This window comes from Erythranthe guttata, chromosome 11 (genome assembly GCF_056151865.1).
Source record: "Erythranthe guttata isolate IM_541 chromosome 11, IM_541, whole genome shotgun sequence".
In the NCBI taxonomy this organism is placed as follows: domain Eukaryota; kingdom Viridiplantae; phylum Streptophyta; class Magnoliopsida; order Lamiales; family Phrymaceae; genus Erythranthe; species Erythranthe guttata.
This window is the reverse complement of record NC_142543.1, coordinates 16,580,001-16,596,122: the sequence shown is the minus strand read 5'-3', so window position 1 is coordinate 16,596,122 and position 16,122 is coordinate 16,580,001. Positions and strand designations below refer to the sequence as shown.

The 16,122-nt window shown below is 32.7% G+C and overlaps 2 protein-coding genes across 2 annotated transcripts; both read right to left on the bottom strand.

The window, feature by feature from the left end:
- Positions 1–482: 482 nt before the first annotated feature.
- On the bottom strand, positions 483–2,669 carry LOC148767101 (uncharacterized). Its single transcript, XM_088825433.1, has 7 exons — positions 2,496–2,669; positions 2,314–2,387; positions 2,095–2,192; positions 1,357–1,444; positions 1,185–1,236; positions 953–1,022; positions 483–770 (listed from the first exon to the last, which is right to left on the bottom strand). Exons 1-7 carry the CDS (start codon positions 2,581–2,583, stop codon positions 728–730), a joined length of 513 nt encoding a protein of 170 aa, XP_088681559.1. The 5' UTR covers positions 2,584–2,669; the 3' UTR covers positions 483–727.
- A 749-nt stretch (positions 2,670–3,418) lies between these two features.
- Positions 3,419–5,802, bottom strand: LOC148767100 (uncharacterized). Its single transcript, XM_088825432.1, has 7 exons — positions 5,644–5,802; positions 5,461–5,534; positions 5,186–5,334; positions 4,169–4,253; positions 3,998–4,049; positions 3,823–3,892; positions 3,419–3,702 (listed from the first exon to the last, which is right to left on the bottom strand). Exons 1-7 carry the CDS (start codon positions 5,729–5,731, stop codon positions 3,627–3,629), a joined length of 594 nt encoding a protein of 197 aa, XP_088681558.1. The 5' UTR covers positions 5,732–5,802; the 3' UTR covers positions 3,419–3,626.
- Between the last annotated feature and the right edge of the window lie 10,320 nt (positions 5,803–16,122).

Genomic DNA, 16,122 nt, shown 5'->3' with positions numbered 1-16,122 from the left:
AATAAAATAAAAATATTAAAAATATATAGAATTATAATTTATTGTTTCTTTTGTAATTTTTTTTAAATAATTTTTAATAATAATTAAAAAAAATGAGTTTGGCTCGAGCTCGACAAAATTGCATGAGCTCGAGCCAAAAAAGAACGAACTCGACGAGCTCGAGCGACAAAATAGGCTCGAGCTCGAGCCTGCCAAAAGAGGTGAGCTCGGTTCGTTCACATCCCTATTTACGGAGGTTAACATGCACATACACATACACATACACATGAATGTGTGTGTAAGTCTGTATTGATTGTTTTAAAGTGGATTTAGTATTTTAAATAAATATATGAATTTAGACCTTATTTGGTTGGTAAAATTAATCATGATTAATTAAATAACTGGACCTTGTTGGACGTTTGGTTAGTGCCGTAACTTTTCGTTTTCCAATTAGGTTTTTAAGATTATTTGATCTTATCTTGATTAATCAGTGTGACAAGATGTTTTGAAAAACTAAAATGAAATAAAAACATTTATTTTAATAGGAATTGTTACATATTATTACATGATATGAATCATTGATAAATTTACAATAACAACAAATAAATGCAGCAAAAAAAAAAAAAAAAAATCATGGAGGATTTAATTTTCGGGTTCAGTAAGTAATAGGAACTAACGACCGAGTAGTAGTGCCTCCGTTGCGTTGCCTTCAATGTTTATGATTTTTCGATGCTCGTTTTTTTTTTCTTCAATGATTTTCCCATGATATGTGTCGTCCTTGCTTCATTATTCTATTTGAATATTGGAAATTAGCAATTTTTACATTCCAAAAAAAAAATCGAAAATGAGGGAGTGTGTTTTTCACAAAAATCCAATCTTTTCGGGGAATTTTTTTAACGTGTCTCGAAATATCAGGGCAATAAATAAACTAATCTGAAAACAAATATTTGAATCGAGGAAAAAACTGATATACCGATGAGACCGCTTCTCCAAGAATCTGGCCAAGCTTGCTCTCCTAGCCATAGCCACCGTCGGAGTATAGCCTGTTCGTGTTTTTTTTTTTTTTTTCAATTTTAAACATAACAGATACTTAACTTAGATCATGAAAACCAAAAAAAAAAAAAAAAGAAAAAACTAAAAAAACATAAGAACAAAATAATTGTAATATTGTATAGTTGAAAAAAAATATATATATATATATATACCATTACAAAGCCCTAAGGATGCTTTTCCAGCTACAAGTACAGCACTTTCAGCCTGTGCATGGGAGAAAGATAAATTAAGGTACTAAATAAGAGTTAAACGAGAAACTCGATAATTAATTTATATATATAAAAAAAAAATCCTAATTTTCGGTTATGGTAAGCGAAAAAGGACCTTTTCGGATGATAAATTATCAATGAAGACATTGTCTGGATTGATAGTTGGTAATGAAGCAGCATCTCCTGGGATCTCACAAATGTTGCTACAAGACAATTTATATGTTACCTATTATATATTTAATTTGATTTATTTGTATTCCATTCTTAAATTCATCTTAAATTGTGTATATGTTCATCGTTACATACATACGGATGGAATATAATATATATTCCATCGGTACGTACGATTATATATATGAGTAAACTGCAAAAACTACCCCTGTGTAATCTCGAAATAGCAAAAACCCCCCTGTAATAAATAAACTAGCAAAAACCTCCCCTGTGAAATTATTTAAATAGCAAAAACCCCCCTATGGAACTATTTGAGGGTTGACTTGGTATAAAAAGACACAAATACCCCTGGAGTCTTGCAATTAATAAATTCTTATATTTTATAATATTTTAATTATTTTATTTGAAAAATAATCAATTTAGTTGTTTACTATTTTTTTTAATTTCTAAACAAATAAATTAAAAAGAAAAAATATACATATAATATGTATATATATAAATACATTTTGAGGGACAATTTTGTCATTTCAAGTCTAAAAAATCAGCTAGGGGGGATTATGCCTTTGACTAAATTTCACAGGGGGGTTTTTGCTAGTTTATTTATCACAGGGGGGTTTTTGCTATTTCGAGATAACACAGGGGTAGTATTTGCAGTTTACTCTTATATATATATATATGGTACCTTATGTTTTGGTTTAGGTCGAAAAGAAAACCGGTGGAGGTAGGTCGTTGTTCTTGTGTATTTCCATGGTTGTAATGAACCAAGCTTGGAGTAATCATCTTATAACAATCATATCAAAATGCAATAGGGAATCTAATTAATTTCCATTTTGGTATTTTCAAAAGAATTCATATTTCAATTATTAAAAAAAAAAAAAGGACAGAAAAATTAATTAATTACCTCATTAATATTAAGGTTGTCTTGAAAAGTACTTGGACTAAGAGACAAAGATGTCTCAACTCCTCCACCACTGGCTGCAAGAACATTAAATTATTCAGGAAAAAAAAATAATAAAGAATACATATATAGGATTATTTAATTATATAATAAGATTGAAAAAAAAAATTAAATAAAAAAAATACATGTATTTGTGTCTGAGAATGCATCCTTGGAAATCTCTTGTTCTATTTTGAAAATGGGTGAATTCAAACCCAGAAAATCTATCTCCATTTATTAATTAATTAGGAAAAATATAGAGAGAGAGAAAATAAGAAGAAGCAGAGCACATTAGACTGAGGATTATAAAATTATATATTAATATAATAATGGTGAATTGATATTTTTGTGGGGGTTGGCATCATCAGGTGACCAATGAATGGCTGGCTTTTTACAACGTAAAAAACACGTGCTTAGATTAATATATATATATATATATATATATATATATATATATATATATATATATATATATATATATATATATATATATATATATATATATATATATATATATATATAAGATAAAAGAGGAAGAACCACCACATATGTTGTGTAGTGTGCAACACGTGAAAATGTTTGCCTCCATTCAATTTTTATTTTATTTTTTTGAATGTATCGTGTTCACTTCGTAAAAGAAAAGACGCAAATTTGTTCAGAAAGAGTGGTCCAGTTGGTTAAGTAACATAGTACGAAGTCAATTGAGTTTGGATACTAGTCAATGTTTTCTAGATCGAGTTTCTGACAAGTACTGTACGAAAGTGGAAGATTATTCAGTGCATATATAGTTCATAACTGTTTGCGAGTTCTTTCATTAAAAATAAATTTCTAATTTCGTTAACTTCTTTTTAAAGATTCAAAATGTCCAAAATCAATGTCATTTTGAATCCTGACCGTGTTTTCACTTTTATTTCCCACCGGCGACATGACATTTTGGCAAGGGTTAAGATCGTATTTTCATGATTAATTAAATAATTTTACTTTATTGAACGTTTGGTTAGTCATGTAAGTTTGTCGCCCGCAATTGTGGAGAAAGCACAATCAATATTACAAGATGTTTAAAGAAAAATAGAATAAAATAATAACATTTATTTAATTTTAATGGAAAGTGATTAACATATAGTTACATGATATGAATGATTGATAAATTTTAATATTGCAACAAAATAAATCCAGCAAAAAATAAATATAGAAAATAATGGAGGCTTTTTTCGGGTTCGGTAACTAATAGGAACGAACGACCGAGTAGTAGCGCCTCCGTTGTGTTGCGTTCAATGTTATGATCTTTCGATGCTCGTTTTCCCTTTCCTCAATGATTTTCCCATGACATGTATTGTCTTTGCTTCATTCATTCTATTTGAATATCGGAAATTAGAAAATTTTAAAATCTCAAATTTAGTAATTAAAACAAAAATTGGGAAATAATCCGAAAATTCAAAATAAAAATTTGAACCGAGGAAAAAACCGATTTACCGGTGAGACCGCTTCTCCAAGAATCTGGCCAAGCTTGCTCTCCTAGCCATAGCCACCGTCGGAGTGTAGCCTGTTTGTTTTTTTTTTTTTTTTAATTTTAAATTTTATATTTAACTCCCATGAAAACCAGCAAAAAACACATAACAAAAAGATTGTATAATGGAAAAAAATATACCATTAGAAAGCCCTAATGATGCTTTTCCAGCTATAAGTACAGTGCTTTCAGCCTGTGCATGGGAAAAACATAATTTAAGGTAACAAATAAGAATTAAACAAGAAACTCGATAATTAATTACCAAAAAAAAAAAAAGAACCTAATTATCGGTTATGGTAAGCGAGAAAGGACCTTTTTGGATGATAAATTATCAATGAAGACATTGTCTGGATTGATAGTTGGTAGTGAAGCAGTCTCCGGGATTTCAGAAATGTCCCTACAAGACATTAAACATAAAACATTAAACATCGTATTTTCATCGTATATATGTATAATGTAAGTTCATTCGTGCCCCTTTTGTCATGATAAAAGGCGAATCGCTCTTTTAGTATTTAAGGGGATCGTTATTTCTTGAAGTAGATGACGTTATCTATACAAAATGATGAATTATATATATACAGCGCCGAGCCAGGATTTAGTTATATGAGAGTGCATGGACTGAAAATTTACGGGGATCGAGGGCAACATCGCCAAATCACTACTATTAGGAGTACTATATTTTTGAGTTTAAATAATCATTAATTAATTAAAACATATTATATCCTTCAAATATATATATTTTTTCGTAGATGCGGGTGATCGATTAATTATATTTATATGTAGGCTACATAAGATAAATTGAGTACACCCTATGTATATACGCAATAGATCTGCGGTATGTATGTATGTGTACGTAAGTATGTATATATGTACGGGGCGTATGGTTGGGGTGGCCCCCGCCCCCAATTTTTTTTTCGTAATGTTTTTTTTATTAGTTATTTATGTATTAGTTAATGTACTTTCGTCTCCCTAAACTTTCAATTTCATACATTTCAGTCCATAAAAAAAAATCTCTTAATACACCCCCATATTCTAGACCCCAAGAAAAACTCCTGGGTCCGCCCTGTTTATGTATGCATCATATAATGAAGTATCACAACGAGTGGACATTAATCTTATCTAAACATTAAACAACGTAAGGAAACATGAAGTACTAAGAAAAGCGAGGTACAACAATATAAACATAGTAATAAAGCCAGAGTAGGGCCAGATGGGGCCATAAACAACTACCGCTTCTCAAAATTTTGTTATTTTATATCGAGATTTTTTTTTTTTTTTAAATATTCAAGTATCGCACGCTCTTCTAGAAAAAAAATCATTACGGAATACCTTGAGTTGGTCGAGTTTTGGTTTAGGTCGAACGGAAAACCGGTGGTGGTAATTCTAGGGTCGAAAACCGGCCTCGGAAATAATGTACTTGTGGAGCTCCCACTGCTTGAAGTAATCATCTTCTTACAATCGTTACGGAATTCCCATTTCTTGTATCAAATTGCAATAGGGTATATCTAATTAATTTCCATTTTAATATTTTCAAAATTAAATAATACATATTATTTTAATTAAATAATCAAGAAGAAAAGATGCACGGAAAACTTATTAATTACCTTGTTAAGATTAAGGTTGTCTTGAAAAGTACTTGTACTAAGAGACAAAGATGTCTCAACTCCTCCACTGTTGCCTGCAAGAACATTGAATTATTCAAAAAATAAAAAAACACTATAGATACATATTATATAGGATTATTTATGTATAATATAAATTTTTATTTGGAAAAAAAAATTAGTTACATGTAACTGTGTCTGAGAATGCATTCTTGGAAATCTCTTGTTCTGTATTGAAGGTGGGTGAATTCAGACCCAGAAAATCTATCTCCATTTCTTAATTAGGAAAAAATATAGAGAGAGAAAATAAGAAGCAGAATGAGGATTATTAAATTATATATTAATATATAATAATGGTGAATTGATATTTTTGTGGGGGGTGGCATCATCAGGGGCCAATGAATGGCTGGCTTTTTACTAAGTAAAAAACACGTGCTTATTTTAATGTTATTATAAGATAAAAGAGGAAGAACCACCACATATGCTTTGCACGTGTGCCCCACGTGAAAATGTTTGCCCCCATTCAATTGCTGATTTTTTTTTTCTTTTTAATTTTTTTTGTAAAAGAAATTTCATATGTACCCGTGGTGATAGAAGAAAAGATGCAAATTTGCATTTGAATACTATTTAACGTTTTCTAGATTGAATTTGTCACAGATAACTCATTGTTTAGTGCAGTCTACATTTTTTTAAAATGATTTATAAAAGTTATTCTACGAAAGCAAAAGCTTACTCAATGCATATATGATACATGGTTCATTGCGAGTTCTTTCATTGAATATGAATTCGTTTTTAAGATTGGAAATTAAAATAATATAATGTATAAAGTATCCTTTAGTGACAATTTTCCATATGTTTTTTTTTTTCATTTCGTCTTCTTTATGATGTGTCTCTAGCGCTAGCCTACGTTTAAGGGGCGTTGACAGTGACTTTCACTGATACAGTAATTTATTCAAGGGTGTTTAAAATGAAATCTTTCACTTCCTAACTGATGTTTAGTCCTTATAACAAATTGATCAATCCGTAACGTTAGAAAAGAAAAAAAAAACTTAAATCACTTTTTAAACAAGTAATTACTTCTTTTAACATTTTCAAACAATTTCTATTGTGAAAACCTTAATTTCAACTCTACTACCCAATTTTTTTTTTAAAACACCCTATAGTATAAAAAGAGAAACATGGTTATTTTTAAATAAATTATAGATAACTATAAAACAGAAAATCGGTTTTTAATAATATTTAATTTATTTTCTATATTTTTTTGGCTTGAGGGTACAATAATAATTTCATTAACATAAAGGCAAACAAGACCGCTAATATCGAAAATCTATAAGTAAATTAGGCCAATAAAACTTACATGCCTGGTAAATTGACAAGACATACCCTACGTGAAGAGGTAATTAAGAGAAACTAATGAATTCTCAATTATTAGTATGTCACATTTGCCGCCCAATAAATGTTCAGCTATAGTTAGGTACTTTTGAGCCGTTGGCACTATTTAATAGGGGTCTATACTATATAGCACATGGTGAAATGTAGGGGCGGATTTTTACACAAACGCATTGTAGAGTGAGACTCAAATATATTCTTTGTGAATGACCTATTCATCAACCTATTTTGCAACCCACTTATGAGCAACTGACACAACTTGAGCCTAGAATTAAAGTCAGCCCAATCTCTCTCTCTACACTGTTTTCTATCTCTCGTTGTTTTCTGCAGAAGTTTTCAATCTGCACCTTTTTCCTCTTAACAAATCTTTCTTCTAATCCTCAACAAATCTATGTGATTTGTTGCCCCGATTCTTTGTGAGTTTGGTGGATGATTTGGGCATATAAGTGCACCATATTCCCTTTCTGTATGTGGGACGAGAATGAGACGAAAAAAGACGAAAAGAAAAAAAGAATACTTTGTGTATTTTGAGATGAAAAATCAGAATGAAAGAGAGAACCTTTTTTGAGAAAAAAAGCTCGATTCTTTTCGGTGAATTTGAGCTTACTTGTTTATGGATAAATCGGTGAGATTAGGGCTTGAATTTGAGTTTCGCTTTTCTTTGTTTTTCATTGGAATACACTGTGTGTGTGCGCATGTGTATGGCTGCCGGGAGTGTTAGAAAGCCCCACTTGGATCTTGGACGAGGACTTAGAGAACGAGGACTCAGCCAGAAAATCGAACCGCCGCTGGAGCAGTCGTCGGAATTTCTTCTATTGCAGAACTTTGTGTTTTTATCACGGTTCCACTTCCCTTTTCTTTTCTTTCATTATTTTTCTATTTTTATAATAAATTAAATCCTAAAATTTGAACCTGTTGAAACAGTAATCTGTGCTTGTTATCTCTAATTGTTGGCTTGATTTGTTTAATGTTTTTATGTCCATGTTTATTTGTTGCTGAATATTGTCTTCCGTAGATGAAGCCATTCGATTAGAATTTCTAACTTATCAACATCCAATATTTTAATATTATTATTTATTTTAATTTTTTTCCAAATAAAATATGGGCATTATGGCTTTATTTATTATTTCTTCTTCGGGCGGATACCCAACTTCTCCAGGCCGATACCCAACAGTGTATCAGAGCTTTGTTAGGGTCCGTCCGGAGCGGCGTATGAAACTCTGGTTTAGGGGTTTCGTTCAGGTATAAATTTCTACTCTTGGTGAGTTGATTTATTCTTTGTGATAATTATACCTGTTATTGGTGATTCTTTTATTTATTGCTTTCGCTAATAATATTTTGGGTAAATTACACCCACACCCCTGAGGTATGCTTAAATAACTTTAAGGTCCCTGTGGTATCGATAATTACACTCACCCCCTTGAAATGTAGTTATAAACTCTAATGGGATAATGCATTGGATACGTTATTACGATAGAGTTCTAACGGACTATTGGTTTCAGTAAATAGTGGAGAAAACAAAGAGTTATGGCTGATTTAAGAAATATTGGGGGAGCCATGTCACCCCATAACTCCCCATAACTCTATGTTATCTCCACCACTAGCTAAAAGTAATAGTCCATTAGAACTCTATTGGGATAATGTAACCAATGCATTAGCCCGTTAGAGTTTCTAACTACGTTTCAGGGGGTGAGTGTAATTATCGATACTATAGGGACCTTAAAATTATTTAAGCATACCACAGGGGTGTAAGTGTAATTTACCCTAATATTTTTTGTCAATCTGTGTGATTCTTTATCTTTGTAATATTTGAAAATTGGAATCTTTGTGATTCGATATTGCTCTGAAATTGTGGATCTTTGTGATTCTAGTATCTTTGTGATTTTTTGACAAATTGTGGATCTCTGTGATTCGATTTTGCTTTGAATCTTTGTGATTCTTACGTGTTTTATCCTACTGATATTTGAAATAATCTTTGTGATTTGCTATCTTTGTGATACTTGGAATATGGGATCTATATCTATGTTGTTGTTAGGGCCCGTCGGGATAGCACAAACTCCACATTGGTATGATATTGTCCAAATTGGACATGACCCAATTGGTTTTGCTCTTGGGTTTCCCCAAAAGGCCCCGATGATCCATTTGGGTCAGGTGGAGATTTGTAGAGTGTGGCACAAATATATTCTTCGTGAATGGCCCATTCATCAATTCATCTTGCAACCCACTTACGAGCAGCCCACACAACTTGAGCCCGAAATAAAGTCAACTCAATCTTGCTTTGATTCCCCCCCCCCCCCCCCCCCTCTCTCTCTCCACCGTTTTCTATCTCTCGTTGTTTTCGGCAGAAGTTTTCAATCCGCCCATTTTTCCTCTCTACAAATCTTTCTTCTTATCCTCAACAAATCTCGATGATTTGTTGCCCCGATTCTTCGTGAGTTTGGTGTATGATTTGGGCGTATAAGTGCACCCTATTCCCTTTATGTGTGTGGGACGAGAACGAGACGAAAAAAGACGAAAAGAAAAAGAGAATACTTTGTGTATTTTGAGAAAAAAAATCAGAGCAAAAGAGAGAGCCTTTTTTGAGAAGAAAAGCTCGATTCTTTTCGATGAATCCGAGCTTACTTCTTTAGGGATAAACCGGTGAAATTAGTGCTTGAATTTCGGTTACTTTTTTCTTTGTTTTTCATTGGAATACACTCTGTGTGCGTGCATGTGTGTGGCTGTCGTGAGTGCTAGGAGGCCCCACTTGGATCTTGAACGAGGACTTAGAAAACAAGAACTGAGCCGAGATCTCGAACCGCCGCCGAAGTAGCATCGAAATTTCTTCTATTGCATAACTTTGTGTTTTGATCATGGTTCCACTTCCCTCTTCTTGTCTTTCATTATTTTTCAATTTTTATAATAAATTAACTCCTGAAATTTGAACCCGTTGAAAGAGTGTTCTGTGCTTGTTATTTCTAATTGTTGGTTTGATTTGTTTAATGTTTTTATATCCATGTTTATTTGCTGTTGAATGTTGTCTTCCGTAGTTGGTGCCATTTGATTATAATGTATAACTTATCAATATCTAGTATTTTAATATTATATTTATTTTAGTTGTCTCAAAATAAAATATGGGCGCATTATGACTTTGTTTCTTATTTCTTCTTCGGACGGATATCCAATAGTGGTATCAGAGCTTTGTTAGGGGTCCGTCCAGAGCGCGTACGAAACTCTGGTCCAGGAGTTCCCTCAGGTATAAATTTCTACTCTTGGTGAGTTGATTTATTCTTTGTGATAATTATACCTGTTTTTGGTGAATCTTGGTAATTCTTTTATTTATTGCTTCCGCTAATAATAAGTTTTGTGAATTCGTGTAATTTTTTATCTTTGTGATATTTGAAAATTGGAATCTTTGTGATTCGATTTTGCTCCGAAAATCTAATATCTTTGTGATTTTTTGAAAAATTGTGGATCTTTGTGATTCGATTTTGCTAAAGAATATTGAATATTTGTGATTCTTCTGTGTTTTATCCTGCTGATATTTGAAATAATCTTTGTGATTTGCTATCTTTGTGATAATTGGAATATGGGATCTATGTCTATGTTACTGTAGGGGTCCGCCGGGATAGCACAAACTCCACATTAGTATGATATTGTCCAAATTGGGCAGGATGTAATTGATTTTGTTCTTGGGTTTCCCCAAAAGGTCACGATGGTCCATTTGGGCCCGGTAAAGATTTATAGAGTGTAGCCCAAATATATTATTTGTGAATGACTTATTCATCAATCCATCTTGCAACCCACTTACGAACAACCCACACAACTTGAGCCCAAAAATAAATTCAGCCCTATCTTACTTTGGGTTTCCCCCTCTCTCTCTCTCTCACTCTCCATCGTTTTCTATCTCTTGTTGTTTTCGGCAAAAGTTTTCAATCTGCCCCTTTTTCCACTCAACAAATCTTTCTTTTTATCTTGAACAAATCTCTATTATTTTGTTGTCCCGATTCTTCGTGAGTTTGGTGGATGATTTGGGCATATAAGTGCATCCTATTCCCTTTCTGTGTGTGGGACGAGAAAGAGACGATAAAAGACGAAAATAAAAAGACAATACTTTGTGTATTTTGAGAGGAAAAATCAGAGTGAAAGATAGAACCTTTTTTGAGAAGAAAAGCTCGATTCTTTTTGGTGAATTCGAGCTTACTTCTTTAGGCATAAACCGGTGAGATTAGGACTTGAATTTGAGTTTCGTTTTTCTTTGTTTTTCATTTAAATACACTGTGTGTGTGTGTGTGCGCGCGCATGTGTGTGGTTGCCGTGAGTATTAGGAGACCTCACTTGGATCTTGAACGAGGACTTAGAGAACGAGGATTGAGCCGAGAAATCGAACCGCCACCGGAGCAGCCGTCGGAATTTCTTCTATTGCAGAAGTTTGTGTTTTGATCACAATTCCACTTCCATTTTCTTTTCTTTCATTATTTTTTTTTATTTTTATAATAAATTAAATCCTTAAATTGGAACCTGTTTAAATAACGTTCTGTACTTGTTATTTTTAATTGTTGGCTTGATTTTTTTAATGTTTTTATGTCCGTGTTTATTTGCTGTTGAATGTTGTCTTTCACAGCTGGTGCCATTTGATTATAATTTCTAGCTTGTCAATATCCAGTATTTTAATATCATTATTTATTTTAATTGTATCCAAATAAAATATGGGCATTAGAGTTTTGTTTGTTATTTCTTCTCCGGGCGGATACCCAACAGTGGTATCAGATCTTTGTTAAGGGTCCGTTCGGAACGATGTACGAAACTCTGTTCCAGGGGTTTCGCTCAGGTATAAATTTCTACTCTTGGTGAGTTGATTTATTGTATGTGATAATCATACCTGTTATTGGTGAATCTATGTGATTTTTTATTTATTGCTTCTGCTAATAATAGTTTTTGTGAGTCTTTGTGATTCTTTATCTTTGTGATATTTGAAAATTGGAATCTTTGTGATTCGATTTTGCTATGAAATTGTGAATCTTTGTGATTTTTTTTAAAAATTGTGGATCTTTGTGATTCGATTTTGCTAAAGAATATTAAATCTTTGTGATTGTTCTTTATTTTATCCTGCTGATATTTGAAATAATCTTTGTTATTTGTTATCTTTGTGATACTTGGAATATGGGATATATGTCTATGTTACTGTTGCGGCCCAGCGGGATAGCACTAACTCCACATTGGTATGATATTGTCCAAATTGGGCAGGATCCAATTGGTTTTGCTCTTGGGTTTCCCCAAAAGGTCCTGATGATCCATTTGGGCCAGGTGGAGATTTGTAGAGTGTGGTCCAAATATATTCTTTACGAATGGCACTTTCATTGATCCATCTTGCAACCCCCTTACGAGCAGCTCACACAACTTGAGCCCAAAATTAAAGTCAACTCAATCATACGTTGGTTTTCCCTCCTTCTTTCTTTACCGTTTTCTATCGCTCGTTGTTTTCGGCAAATGTTTTCAATCTGCCCCTTTTTTCTCTAAACATTTTTTTCTTTTTCTCCTTAACATGTCTCTTTGATTTTTTCTCCCGATTCTTTGTGAGTTTGGTGGAGATTTGGGCGTATAAGTGCACTCTATTCCCTTTCTGTTGTGGGACGAGAAGAGACACAAAAAGACGAAAAGAAAAAGAGAATATTGTTTGTATTTTGAGAAGAAAAATCAGAGTGAAAGAGAGAAACTTTTTTGAGAAGAAAATCTCGATTCTTTTCTTTGATATGGAGCTTACTTTTTAGGGAAAAATCGGTGAGATTAGGGCTTGAATTTGGGTTTCGTTTTTATTTGTTTTTCATTGGAATACACTGTGTGTTAATGCATATGTTTGGCTGCCGTGAGTGTTAGGAGGCCCCACTTGGATCTTGGACGAGGACTTAGAGAACCAGGACTGAGCCGGAAAATCGAACCGCCGCCGGAGCAGCCGTCAGAATTTCTTCTATAACAGCACTTTGTGTTTTTATCACGGTTTCACTTCCCTTTTCTTTTCTTTCATTATTTTTCTATTTTATAATAAACTAAATCCTAAATTTTGAACCTGTTGAAACAGTGTTCTGTGCTTGTTATCTCTAATTGTTGGCTTGGTTTGTTTAATGTTTTTATGTCCATGTTTATTTGCTCCTGAATGTTGTCTTCCGTAGTTGAAGCCATTTAATTAGAATTTCTAACTTATCAACATCCAGTACTTTTTTTTCAAAAAAAAAAAAACATCCAGTACTTTAACTGTCTCCAAATAAAATATGGACATTATAGCTTTATTTGTTATTTCTTCCCCGGGCGGATACCCAACTTATCCAGGCGGATACCCTACAGTGGTCTCAGAGCTTTGTTAAAGGTTAGTCCGGAGAGGCGTATAAAACTCTGGTCCAGGGGTTTCGCTCATGTATTTCTACTCTTGGTGAGTTGATTTATTCTTTGTGGTAATTATACCTGTTATTGGTGAATCTTGGTGATTCTTTTGTTTATTGTTTTCGCTAATAATATTTTTTGTCCATCTGTTTGATTCTTTATCTTTGTAATAGATAAAAAGTGGAATCTTTGTGATTGGATTTTGCTCTGAAATTGTGAATCTTTGCGATTCTAATATTTTTGTGATTTTTTGGAAAATTGTGGATATTTATGATTCGATTTTGCTTTGAATCTTTGTTATTCTTCTGTGTTTTATCCTGCTAATATTTGAAATAATCTTTGTTATTTACTGTCTTTGTGATACTTGGAATATGTGATCTATGTCTATGTTATTGTTGGGGCCCACCGGGATAGCACAAACTTCACATGGGTATGATATTGTCCAAATTGGGTAGGACCCATTTAGTTTTGCTCTTGGGTTTCCCCAAAAGGTCCCGATGATCCATTTGGGCTAGGTGGAGATTTGTAGAGTGTGTACCATACATATTCTTTGTGAATGGCCTATTCATCAATCCATCTTGCAACCCACTTACGAGCACCCCACACAACTTGAGCCCAAAATTAAAGTCAGTCCAATCTTACTTTGGTTTTTCCCCTCTCTCTCTTCACCATTTTCTATCTCTTGTTGTTTTCGGCAGAAGTTTTCAATCTGCCCCTTTTTGCTCTCAACAAATCTTTTTTCTCATCCTCAGCAAATCTTAGTGATTTGTTGTCCCAATTCTTCGTTAGTTTGGTGGATGATTTAGACGTATAAGTGCACCCTATTCCCTTTCTGTGTGTGGGACGAGAAAGAGACGAAAAAGGACGAAAATAAAAAGGGAATACTTTGTGTATTTTGTGAGGAAAAATCAGAGTGAAAGAGAGAACATTCTTTGAGATGAAAATGTCGATTCTTTTCGGTAAATTCAAGCTTAGTTCTTTAGGGATAAACCGGTGAGATTAGGGCTTCAATTTAGGTTTCGTTTTTCCTTGTTTTTAATTCAAATACACTCTGTGTGTGTGTGTGTGTGCGCGCGCGCGCGCGTTTGTGTGTGTGTGGCTGCCGTGAGTGTTTGGAGGCCCCACTTGGATTTTGGACGAGAATTTAGAGAACGAGGACTGAGCCGAGAATTCGAACCGTCGCCGGAGCAGCCATCGGAATTTCTTTTATTACATAACTTTGTGTTTTGATCATGGTTCCACTTCCCCTTTTCTTTTCTTTCATTATTTTTCTATTTTATAATAAGTTAAATTCTGAAATTTGAACTTGTTGAAATAGTGTTATGTGCTTGTTATCTCTAATTTTTGGCTTGATTTGTTTAATGTTTTTATGTCCATGTTTATTTGCTGCAGAATGTTGTCTTCTGTTCTTGGTGCCATTTGATTAGAATTTCTAGCTTATCGATATCCAGTATAAAATATGGACATTATGACTTTATTTGTTATTTCTTCTCCGGGCGTATACCAACACGCATACACCTAATACATTGATGTGGACAGATAAATAGTAAAAATTCACTTAATGTAACAATCACAGAGTGTAACACAAATAACCATTTTGTTGGGAATTTTTTTCAAAAGTTTCTTAATCCACAAATAATTATATTTTTTTGGTTTCAAATTAGTCATATATTTGGCTAACTTTTCTTGTGTTATATTACATGTCACTTTAGATCTTCAATGGTGTATTAGTTAGGCTTAATCTCATTTTGCGCCCTTGAAATATAACATTTTGATACTTTGCAACCTCGAAACAAATTAATAGCACTTTACACCATCAAAACATAATAAATAATGCATAATGCACCCAAAATGAATTTTTAAAACTAATAAAGGTAGTTTAATAATTTTAGTCGTATTTTTTTAGAATGCCAAATGTCAAATCATTTTTTTCTATACAGCAATCATTTTGAAACAATGAATTGGAAAAATAAAAATATATCTTTTTTATCAACATATTTAAAAAGGGGTAATGGCAAATAGGCCCATGACAAGGGCACTTAATTAAAAGAGGGATATCCAACTTTTTTGTCTTTCAAATAAATCTAGCCCATTCAAACTTATTTGTAAATAAGGAAAATCCTTTTATATATACCAAAATTACCCCCAATTCATTGAAACCCAATTTAACTCCAATTTCATGATTTACACCACAATTTAGCTCAATTTCATCAATTAACCAATTTTAACCATAATTTCAATTTTCACCCGCCACCACCGGAGACCGCCGGTCGCCGCCGTTGACCGGCGTTGACCACCGGTCTCCAGCGTTGACTTTTTTTTTTCTTAAAAAAAATATTTTAATTAATATTACTGTCTTGGCTGCTAAATTACTGTCTCCGGCAGTTATTTAACTGTCGGAGACAGTAATTTAACTGTTAATTGACTCTTTTTTTTTTTCTACAAAAATATTTTAATTAATATTACAGTATTCGTTGCTAAATTACTGTCTCCAGCAGTTATTTAACTGTCGGCGACAGTAATTTAACTGTTAATTGACTTTTTTATTCTTAAAAAAAATATTTTTAATTAATATTACTGTATTCGTTGCTAAATTATTGTTTCCGGCAGTTATTTAACTGTCAGAGACAGTAATTTAACTGTTAATTGACTTTTTTTATTCTTAAAGAAAATATTATTAATTAATATTACTGTATTCGTTGCTAAATTACTGTCTCCGGCAGTTATTTAACTGTCGAAGACAGTAATTTAACTGTTAATTAACTTTTTTTTTTTTTTTTAATTTTTTTCCTTAAAAAAATTATTTTAATTAATATTACTGCCTTGGATGTTAAATTACTGTCTCCAACAGTAATTTAACTGTCTTAGACAATAATATTAATAATATTACTGTTCGAAAAAATAATATTCATAATATTA

What these genes read in the sequence shown, in the direction of transcription:
- LOC148767101 (XM_088825433.1), bottom strand. Translation starts at nt 2,583, where the DNA reads ATGGAGATAGATTTTCTGGGTTTGAATTCACCCATTTTCAAAATAGAA. An exon ending in ACAACCTTAATATTAATGAG is followed by an intron (nt 2,193 to 2,313) that starts GTAATTAATTAA and finishes GATTGTTATAAG; the next exon opens with ATGATTACTCCAAGCTTGGT. An exon ending in GACCTAAACCAAAACATAAG is followed by an intron (nt 1,445 to 2,094) that starts GTACCATATATA and finishes ATTGTCTTGTAG; the next exon opens with CAACATTTGTGAGATCCCAG.
- LOC148767100 (XM_088825432.1), bottom strand. Translation starts at nt 5,731, where the DNA reads ATGGAGATAGATTTTCTGGGTCTGAATTCACCCACCTTCAATACAGAA. An exon ending in ATTCTCAGACACAGTTACAT is followed by an intron (nt 5,535 to 5,643) that starts GTAACTAATTTT and finishes ATGTTCTTGCAG; the next exon opens with GCAACAGTGGAGGAGTTGAG. An exon ending in ATCATTAGGGCTTTCTAATG is followed by an intron (nt 3,893 to 3,997) that starts GTATATTTTTTT and finishes AAAAACAAACAG; the next exon opens with GCTACACTCCGACGGTGGCT.